The following is a 10,666-nucleotide window of genomic DNA, read 5'->3' as shown; positions in this document are numbered from 1 at the left end:
TAATTAAAAATTAAACTAATTTGTTTTGTTATTATTTAGTTGNAGTAGTGTATATTATTNTTATTATAATATATTATAATTATATACAATAAATTATTATATATATATATATATATATATATATATATATATAAAAATCTTATTTATATAAAGATGGATCTATTACATTATCAGGTACATTATCAGAATATTCTAAAATAACTCGCTCTCCATCAAAAATAGCCAAATCTTTAAATAATTGCGTTAAAGGTGTATCCATCTTGCTACATATTAGATCTCCGGTAGAATGACGGAAGAGTTTTAACTTATTCGTGGTAGTTGTGTTATTATTGTTGGGAACTTTAAGTGTGTCCGCTATTGAATCTATGCACTTGCCAATCGTCCAGTTCGTATTGACAAAAGCCCCTTTCGAAGTGCCTATATGTTTATTTTTTACTGTCAACGGCAAATATACAAAAAAGTAACTTCTTTCGCTCGTTGATACATTTTTAGGACCAATCGCAGAACATTTCACACGCATGAGTTGTACCTGCAAGCAAAGGAGGATTGATTTGTTAGAGGAAGAAAAATTTATTTGCGTTCATATTTCTATTATATAGAAGTATTTTTAGTTCATAAAAGTAACATACTTTATTTGCCAATGCTACATTTTTAGATTTCTTCAAACTGTCCGCAATCTGTTGATCTACTATAGCTTTTGCTTCCGCAAACTGTTTCTTTGGTATCTGCCACTTCTTCAGTTTCTGTGTCTTCTCTGTTTCACTCAACTCCAAGCATCCGTGATGTCTGTGTGTTACACAAAAATGCTTTTTACACTTGATACAAGACATCTCGACGGGTGATGCATCTTTGCAAGATTCTTTAGAGCATAGAAAGTTTGCCGATTGTTCCACAACAGATTTTGAGTTCTCTGTTTTTAAACACTCATGCAATTCCATATTGAAATGCTCTTTACAGAAAGTGACCTGACAATGCTCACACACAAGTGGCAAGAAGTCCAACAATTTGCAGTCTTTCACTGAGCAGTGTTTACCAGTCTCCGGAAATTCCATTGTGATGCAACAAATCAAAATTATAATCGACTTTATTGTGTTTTCTGGCAATTAGGGAAACTGAAAGCTATATCTAGTTGTGCAGTGGTGTTGGAGAATGCAGATGATTGTCGCTGAGAGAGCTTAATGCCAGATTATTCCACTTCTGCTCCAACTCCTTCAACGTCATATGAGAATCGCCGTTGTCACTTTCAGGATCAGGCAGCTCAGCTACTGGCGTCGAGATGTCATCAATGGGCAGACGTTCCTTGCGCCAACCCTCGTCGATCACATCTATCAACCTGCCGTCTCCACATACCTGACTGTCCATCCCGTAATCGACAGTCAACACACTTAGGCTTGAGAAAACATTGTTGTACTTACAATACTATCTCAAGAAATTAATGAATTTTATGTTGTTTGAATATCACATATCTAAATCTTATATGAAACAAATACAAATTATAGTATAAAAAAGCATAAACGCCAACTACATTTTATTTATAAATTAAAACATAAACATTTATTTATTATGTTATATTGTATTTTACAATGTGATATAAAATATATATTTTATTACATTAAACGAATATTTATAATGTTTTAATTCGCAATAAAATCTAGCATTTGGCGTTTATGCTCTTTTATCCTATAATTTGCTTTATTCTTAAAGCCGTTTATTTTATATAATTTATATGCATGAATCAAATATAATTATGTATAGCATTTGATTCAATCAAATTAAATATTTGAGCCTCTTAGAAGCTAATGAACTCTACTTTTAATAAATTTTTAAATTTTAACATATTAATTTGTAATTTTATTAATTTTTTTTCTAGTTCTTCTATTTCATAGAGTTAATCAATTTGATTTGGTGTTTCTGAGAGGTCCATTATAATTAATTTTCTCTATATTTAAAAAATCCTTTATTCTAAAGTCCATTCATTCTAAATGAGGAGCAGACTTTCAAAATGCATTTTGTCCAAAACTTATAATTTTCAGGAAACGAGAAAGAAAACCACAAGAAAACCATACGTTTTACAGAAAATAATAAATAATTTGCCAATCAGTAAGATATACAATATTAAACAAATTCATTTTATTTGTCTTAAGTTAAAGGACATAATGTATTTCGAATGTCTAGACTTTTTTCAGCACATAAATTGATGATGAAAAAATACTTTCAGAACATCGTACAGTAGCCTATGTCATCTCTAATTTAAAAAAAATGAAATTTAAACAAAATGCATTTTGGAAGTTTCCTCAAATATTTTTTATTCTAAATTTTCTATCCTAAAATTAGCAAAAATATATGTATTATTTTACTAATTTTATATGTAATTTTGTATTATTTCTCTAATGTTATTTATTACATAAAGAGAATAGCTCAGAGAAGAGGGGGGGGGGGGGAATTTTAAGTGCAAAAATATCTATTTAGAATAGAAGAAACTGAAGATTAGAAACTTTCGAGATTCATAATATATGCAAATTGTAATTGTTGACTTTCATTTTCAGCAATTAACATATGATTTAGACAATTTCTGAATACTCACCACTGAATGAAAATCCTTGATTTATATATATTCGTAGTTTATTCAACCTTGTTCAATCTTATATGTCTCAAGATGAACAGACTCGGAATCTACAGAAATTAAGTAAATCTGAGCAAAATTTGCGAGATCGTGAGCATGAAATAACGAAATAGTATTAGATGGATTATATTGCTATATTAATTTAGTGCTTTTAGGACTACGTGGACAAATGTATGTATATAAAGGCTGGTCCACACATAGTCATAAGCCAGTATTTATAGGGTGCTTTCCATTCAATGACACAAATCGACACAAACGTCATTCTATCTTTCTTGATCTATTTAGAGAGTAACAAAGATAGAAAGACACTTCTGTCGATTTGTATCACCAAATGGAAAATACCTGTAGATGGTTTTTATATTTGAAATTGTTTTAAGTACAGTCTTAAGACGTTATAAGCCAATCAAAGGGTTGTATTAGCATCTTAAGATCACTAAGGACGCCCTTAAAATAAAGATATAAATATATACCATAAAATCGGCTATAGATTTAAGATCATTTGAAGCACGATATAAGAATATTACCAATTCTTACACTATGATTTTAAGATACTAATCAACATCGTAAGATTACATATGTTGAAGACAATACTAATGCAAAGTTCATTCTTTTCAACTGAATCTCTTTCATTGTTTATCTTTCCTTCTTTTCCTCATCATCATAAAGAGAAAAGGAGGAAAACTGGAGTAAGATGGAGTAATAAGCGTCAGAGAGAAGCTGTCTTCATCATAGATAGTCTGAGGCTGACGTCCCATAAGCAGAAATTTACAGTCAATCACAATTGCAGAAAAGAAAGCAGAGTAATGACTGCCAATGACTGTAGAATTGTGATTGGTCGCGCTGTACCGTTCCGCTATAAATTTCCGCTCATGGGACGCCAGCCTGAATCGTCATGACACATGATCGTGACAAATCGGCGGGAAGGGGTCGTATGTTGCGTGTGGGAAAAATTCGCGCATTCCCGCGAGATCAAGGTAATCAATCGTGATAACGGAGTCGTGGTGATTATTTTCGCGCGCAGTTATTTCGCGCGGATATAACATATAACACTACAGAACATATAATACTGTAATGGCGACGCCGACCAACAGCGACTGTAACCTCGTCGACGAGTTCGAAGAATCATTTCAGGTAAAATGAGCATTTTACATTGCTCCGTATTATTGTTAATTGAATATATACCGCATATTATTATTCGTGTCGATATAATCGAGGAATATTTTGCCGATGATGACATTTCTTTGTAAAAGTCGTATACCTCGAATGTAAAACTCGAAATTGAATTATCACAAATTGCTCTATTGTTGGCATATGTTAATGTTATTATCATTACAAAAAAATTTTTAAGAGAAATTATGTTTTTATTTGAAATATATATGTGGTTACAAGAAAGTTTATCATAACGATGCGGAAAAATAATTATTGTATGTATAATGTCTCAGAATAACCGCCAAATATTTTGTATATTTGTAGAACGGATTAAACTGAGTCAAAAAGTTTTCTTTTCGCAATTTTCGTAATAATTAACAAGATATTAATTACTAAAATCGAAAATTGATTTTCAAACCAATATTTATTTTTTATTCAAGTACTATCAATTTTATCAAAAAATAGCAAGTGACAAAAATTGATTTTCTTCTCATAGAGTTCTGAGAATTTTTTCAGAATTTTTTAGTATTACATTTTTTTATGTTGATAAAAATTGTTGCCAATATGACAATGTAGTATTAAAAAATTAATAAAAAATTTTGAAAAAATTCTTAGCGCTCTATGAGAAAAAAATTAACAATTTTTGCTCTTGCTGTTTCTCTATAAAGTTAATAGTACTCGAATAAAAAATTATTGTATTGAATATTGGTATTGAATACCACCGATTTATAGTATTTAATGTCCTGTTAACTATTACGAAAATTGCAAAATGGTAGAGTACTTTTCTACTCAGTTTAGTTCACTCTAGCACATCAAATATTTGGTGGTTTTGGTTTATTGTGGGACATCCTGTATATGAATTTCTTTTAGTTTTAAGTTGTTATTTGATTCTAAATTTGTTTCCAAATATTCAACTGCTGAAATGTTTTAGAATGTCAAAACAAATTATATTATTGAATGTTAATTAATTATTGTTTTTCAGCAATGTTTAAGTATATTGACAAAAGACGAGGGATTGGGCAACAGTGGAACTGGTGCATCTGGTGGTTTGACAGTGGATAAAGATGAAGGTCGTGCAGAAATAGAACAGGCTACCATGAGATTTATAGATCTCGCCAGACAAATGGAAGCTTTCTTTTTACAAAAGAGATTTCTCTTATCTGCACTGAAACCCGAGATGTTAGTTAAGGAAGAAATCAACGAGCTGAAACTGGAGTTGGCACGTAAAGAAGAACTGATAAAAAGACATAACGACAAGATTGCTGTTTGGCAAAATATGTTGTCGGATTTGCAGGGATGGGCGCAGTCACCTGCTCAAGGTCCAGCGCCCAGTGGTAATATGAGACTAATTTAATAATGATAATGATAATAAATTCAATGAGTAATAACATTGATATTAATGCCAATAGGATTACCCAATGGAAATCAAAGTGGACAGAATCAGCAGGCTTCAGGTGGTAGTGGTAATGCTTCAATGCAACAACAACAGCAAATACTACAACATCAGCAGCAATTACAGCAGCAATTACAGCAGCAACAACAGCAGCAGCAGCATCCACAATTGCAGCAACAATTGCAGCAGCAAATGCAACATCCATTGCAATCACAGGTATTTAAGTGACGCCAAAGTTAAAATTTTCCTATTCTTCAGGTAGATTGTTATTAAATTGAAAGTACGCTTTTTTAATAATTAAAAGGAAAGTGAAGAAGAAAAAGTGTGTGAGAAAGAAGCGATTGATAGTACGATTGAAGAGTGAAACTAATGAAGATTTTATAAATGAAGATTATAATGTAGAATTTCCTATGACTTCGTCGACAAGCAATTTTTTTCGTGTGATCTAAATCCATAAATTGTTCACATAATTTATTTATCTTCTCTTTTTAACAAGATTTTAATGTTAAATCTGTTTTTGTATTATGCAGTCATATTTATATCACGGTACTCTGGCTTTTTTGGCTTAATAATATATATCATAATTATATTTATTATGATATATAATTATAATATAGACAGTGTATATATATTACAATGCATATATTTGTATATATTTATATGTATTTATGTCATAGTCAAAGTATTAACTCTATGAAATCTTTACTGTAGTCTGCTATAATCAATGTACACATCAGGCCTATCCAATTTTAGCTTTGAAGCAAAAATGCAAAACCATTTTAACGTAAAAAATTCAATGTGAGTAAGATTTTGAGGAATTAAGAAATATAAAGTGTTAAACATGTATCTGAGCATGTATCTTATCAACACTTTACAAAATATCTACATAGAATTTTTTGCGTCGATGCATTTTGGCTTTGCAGCTAAAAATTGGACAGGCCTAATATACATTTACTAAAGTTAACACTTAATACTTTAACTGTGACATCGTGACATGTACATATAAATTGAAGAATTTCTGTTATTCATATCTGAAATGTGTGACTGTTTATATGTATGAATACGTCTGTGCAAAAGAAAATGCATGTGTGAAGAATAGCATTTTATCAGAATCATATTATTAAGTGAACATATATTCTTTCTTTCTTTTTGACTATGGTGGAAAGATTACACGGTGTGCTCGGTTTGCAAGTGTCTCTTTCTCTCTCTCTCTAATTCTCTGTCCTCTCTCTTACGCAGTGATAGATCCAGTTTAGCCAATCTTAGTTGTTGTTTTCGTCGCACGCACATCATTTAGGTTCGGTCTCTCTTTTTATCAGGTATTATTTACTACCGTACGACATAACTGTCGTTACTAGTCTTTACTAGTTTGTTTGCATCGCATGCTCCTACCCTACTCACTTTAACGCGTTTGTTGGAATTCGTAGGAGCTATAATAAGAATTGAAAGAATTGAATTTCAGAAATATATACTCAAAATCTATACTTTTTTATAGACTTTTATATATATATGAATTCTGAAATATTGTAAGATTCGTATAAAAAAATTTGAGATATTTTCTAAACAGTTATAAAATGATACAGAGATTCTAAAAATTCAAAATTTTTTAATATGTAAATTATAAAATAGTATAAGATTTCTATAATTTTCTATAATTGTATATATATATGAACATATTTTATATATAATTATGTATTGTGATGTCAATACCTATATATAATTATATATAAAACCTTTTTTCCTGGATAAATGAATAAATCAATATATAAATATATAAATAAATAAATATATATAAATATATATAAAATATATATAAATAAATAAATAAGTACAATTTGTACCAACAATACTTATAATTTGTACCAACAATACAATGTATAGTTCGATGGAATCTTCAGGGCACTTACAGAATTATTCCGTTTTTCTTAGAAAATACAATAGAAATCTAAGGAATAATTGAATAATTCTAATAGGAATCCATTTTGAATAATGTCGTAATACGTACTCTAATAAACTCTTAAAATCACGTTTGACACTTAAGTCGATATTGCTCCGCGCTTTGATATAAAGAGAGAAAAAGACACATAGCGGAATCTGACAAAGATGTATAGAGATCAGTTGCAACATCATTTATTTCTTCGCAGTTGGCAAGTCTGGATCTACGAACGATACTTCGACCAGAGAAAAATTTGAAAGAAGACATGACAGTCCAAAATCTGTAATCGCAAAATACTACCGCACACTACTGTCCTCAAAGTAGATGTAAACTACATAGCAACGTGCACTTAGGGTACATCGTCCATTGTTCAAGGCTGGAAATGATAAATCGATATTTGGTTCGTATAATCGTGCTACCAAATATCGATTTCTCATCTTCAGCCCTGAAAAATGGACGTTGTTATGTAATTTACATCCATTTTGTCAGAGAGTAGTAGCGTGCGATAGCGGTTACAGATTTGTTTGGGCCATCATGTCTTCTCTCAGATTTCTCTCTGCTTCGACTTGCAAAAGGGGCGTAATTTACCCAAATTGAGCACACCATAGATTTGTTCACATCGCATGCTTCAACATGCTCCTGCTATAGTTCCTACTTATTCTAATGAGCGCATTGGAGTGAGTAGGAGCTATGATGGGACATGTTGGATCATGCGACGCGAATAAACCTCATGTCAATCTCTTCCACCATGTTTTTGACGACTGAGGCTACGGTCCACTTGATGCTACAAATGCTTCGAAGCATTTTCTGATTGGTTAATTAGTAAAATTCTTTCTTTCGATTGGTCAATCGAATGCTTCAAAGCATTTGTAGCGCCAAGTGGATCATACCCTGAAACTACTCACTTTGAAACATTAGATAATTTTTTAAAAATAATTACGGAGACAAGACAGTTAGTTTCACTACGTACGCGTGATAATTATAATGCTGTATAATATCAGTGCCTTACAATTTCTACACGAACAAAGAAATATATTGTACAAAAAAGAGATTAATAAATTAAATTGCTTTTCTTATAATTAACTATGATATAAAAGTATATACAAAAACAGAAATTTTTTCATTAGGAATTAACTGTATGTACAAAGTGTTGTAGAACGGTGCCAAAATAATGAACGATAATGTACAAACACTAAGTAAAAAAAAAGACGAAAAATATGTAATAAATCTGTTGATGACAAGAATAAAATTTAAGAGTATTCATGATTGATATACTTCATATTAATAGGACCTAGTGATCACCTTTACATTTGACATCATTTCGTAAGAAAGATCTATTTGAAAATTTATATAGAGATTTATAACGAAACTATAAACATATATAGAATATATAGTTTTTTCAGTCTATTTTTTAAAAATATTTTTTTCTTATGAGTAACATTTATTCGCATCATATTTCTGTATTCAGAAAAAATATACATAAATATGTACATAAGAGACTCACTCTTTTGCATGTAGATATTGTATGCATGCGCATCAAATAATGTTGCATAAATTGCATTCTAATTACGAAAATAAGTAGCAAAATATTGTTATTTGTAAATAACTATCGAGCTTTTTCTAATAAATAATAGTTTGATACGTATATGTTTGAATCAAAACATATAGTGTACATACGAATTTTCGATATTTTGAAATGAAGCAAAATAAAAATAAACACATATTTCTGTTTTTACTATAAAAAGCAACAAAGTTTCTTACTAAAAAATTATCAAACTTTTATATGAACGTCTTTAGTGATATAAAGGAATTTGAGTTGGAATTCCTTTTCATTCCAAGTGTGCCGCAGCATATGATGCCAATGGCAGTTACAATTCGATTGCGCAAAACATTTATTTTGTTATATTTAACATTTGACTTGTAAGTTCCAATGAAAGAGAACATAATCGGATCATTTTTCTTTTTCAATAAAAACACTGTACACTCTAACAAATTACCTGAACTTTAACGAATTATCTGCTAAAGTTGTATTTCCACAAATTACACACTTACATCCGAATATCCTGTTCTAACAGGAGCTCCATCATTGAAGTTTACAAGTCTGTTAAATATTAAGTACAATTTTTTTAGTTTCACCAAGATGCCGATCGTTTTGCACAATAAAATTGTGATTGCATTTGTGACATGTTGCAGCGCATTTAGCATGAAATGGAATCAATATCCTTCATATCATTAAAATGTTCATGTGAAAGTTTGATAATTTTTTGTAAATAATTTTTATTTGTTCTTTACAATCAAAATATCCAGAAATATGTATCTGTATACATTCCTTTCAACATTAAAAAATATCGAAGGTTTATTGTATATACTTTGTATACATCCCGTGTACACCCTTTTCTTTCTCTCTTCACACATCTATATACTAAATAGTATCTATATACTAAATAGTAATGTAGAGCATTTAAATCTTAAATTTGCAAATAACTCATAAGAAAAGTATTATTGCAATCTGAGAGATACTATTTCATATTGTTTTGACATCATAAGTAGATGTTGTAGCAGAATAAATATCTTTGTTCATAGCAAAAAAAAATAAGAATGAAATATTATTATGCTTTCCTTTATTTTCCTCGCCTATTTATTATTATTCCTGACAAATCTGACTTTAATCATTGTCTGTGCGTGTATCTTTTTGAACGTATGCGTGCATATGAAACATATTAAATATCTATTTTACGAAAATATAATGGAGTAATCCATAAGTTCTTTTCTATGATGTTATATCAGAGACTGAAACATAAACACTGAATGAAAGCTTATCATTTTCGCTGTACTGCATCTTCCTGCTGCACTCATATATGTCTCATGGGAAACATCATCGTTATGTATCGATCCTCGCGATACATCCTCATTTGATGTGACTTTGCAGGTGCAACAGGGTTCTGGTGGCCCGCCTACATCAGGTCTTCAGGGAGTTGGTGTGCCAGTCAATCAGCAAGGCATGTTCATGGCACAAGGTGGTGTAGGTGGCAGAGCCACCGGGTTTCCGGTCGGCGGTATGGGTAGTAGCGCCCTGCAAGGGCCCCTGGCCTACCTGGAAAAGACAACGAGCAACATAGGGATGCCAGAGAGGCGGAGTTGACGCGGAAGGGGGAGGGGCCGGGGCCGGGGTCGTGGAAGAGGCCGAGGTAGAGGAAGAGGCGGCGGTGGCAGCGGCCTACCGCCGCCGCCACCGCTTCTCGATCCCTCAGACCCGTCGTCCTACGCTGCTGCTGCCGCAGTCGCAGCTGCTGCGGCGGCGCCCCTTCCCTCTCCGCAACAGCAGCCTCCTCCGCCTTGCACATAATACGTGTGGCATTTTTAATTTCTTCTGGAAGAGAGAGAGAGAGAGAGAGAGAGAGAGAGAGAGAGAGAGAGAGAGAGAGAGAGAGAGAGAGTAGTAGTAGTAGTAGTAGTAGTAGTAGTAGTTAGTTAGTTAGTTAGTAGTAGTAGTTAGTAGTGTAGTGTAGTTAGTTAGTTAGTTAGTTAGTTAGTTAGTTAGTTAGTTAGTTAGTAGTAGTAGTAG

General features: G+C 31.8%; 3 protein-coding genes across 3 annotated transcripts; 1 reads left to right on the top strand and 2 right to left on the bottom strand.

Annotated features, from left to right (window-relative positions):
• Window positions 1–139: 139 nt before the first annotated feature.
• On the bottom strand, window positions 140–1,052 carry LOC105626256 (AN1-type zinc finger protein 1-like). The gene is made up of 2 exons (XM_012207564.1): window positions 630–1,052; window positions 140–529 (listed from the first exon to the last, which is right to left on the bottom strand). The coding sequence occupies exons 1-2, from the start codon at window positions 1,050–1,052 to the stop codon at window positions 140–142; spliced, it is 813 nt and encodes a 270-aa protein (XP_012062954.1).
• A 73-nt stretch (window positions 1,053–1,125) lies between these two features.
• On the bottom strand, window positions 1,126–1,362 carry LOC105626245 (anaphase-promoting complex subunit 13). Its single transcript, XM_012207553.1, has one exon. It carries the CDS (start codon window positions 1,360–1,362, stop codon window positions 1,126–1,128), a length of 237 nt encoding a protein of 78 aa, XP_012062943.1.
• A 2,332-nt stretch (window positions 1,363–3,694) lies between these two features.
• LOC105626234 (mediator of RNA polymerase II transcription subunit 28-like) lies at window positions 3,695–10,243 on the top strand. Its single transcript, XM_012207542.1, has 4 exons — window positions 3,695–3,754; window positions 4,755–5,106; window positions 5,182–5,381; window positions 10,031–10,243. The coding sequence occupies exons 1-4, from the start codon at window positions 3,695–3,697 to the stop codon at window positions 10,241–10,243; spliced, it is 825 nt and encodes a 274-aa protein (XP_012062932.1).
• The last annotated feature ends 423 nt before the right edge of the window (window positions 10,244–10,666 follow it).

Source organism: Atta cephalotes (genome assembly GCF_000143395.1).
Source record: "Atta cephalotes unplaced genomic scaffold scaffold00001, whole genome shotgun sequence".
Lineage (NCBI taxonomy): Eukaryota > Metazoa > Arthropoda > Insecta > Hymenoptera > Formicidae > Atta > Atta cephalotes.
The sequence above is the reverse complement of the archived record's forward strand: the minus strand, read 5'-3'. Positions and strand labels throughout refer to the sequence as shown.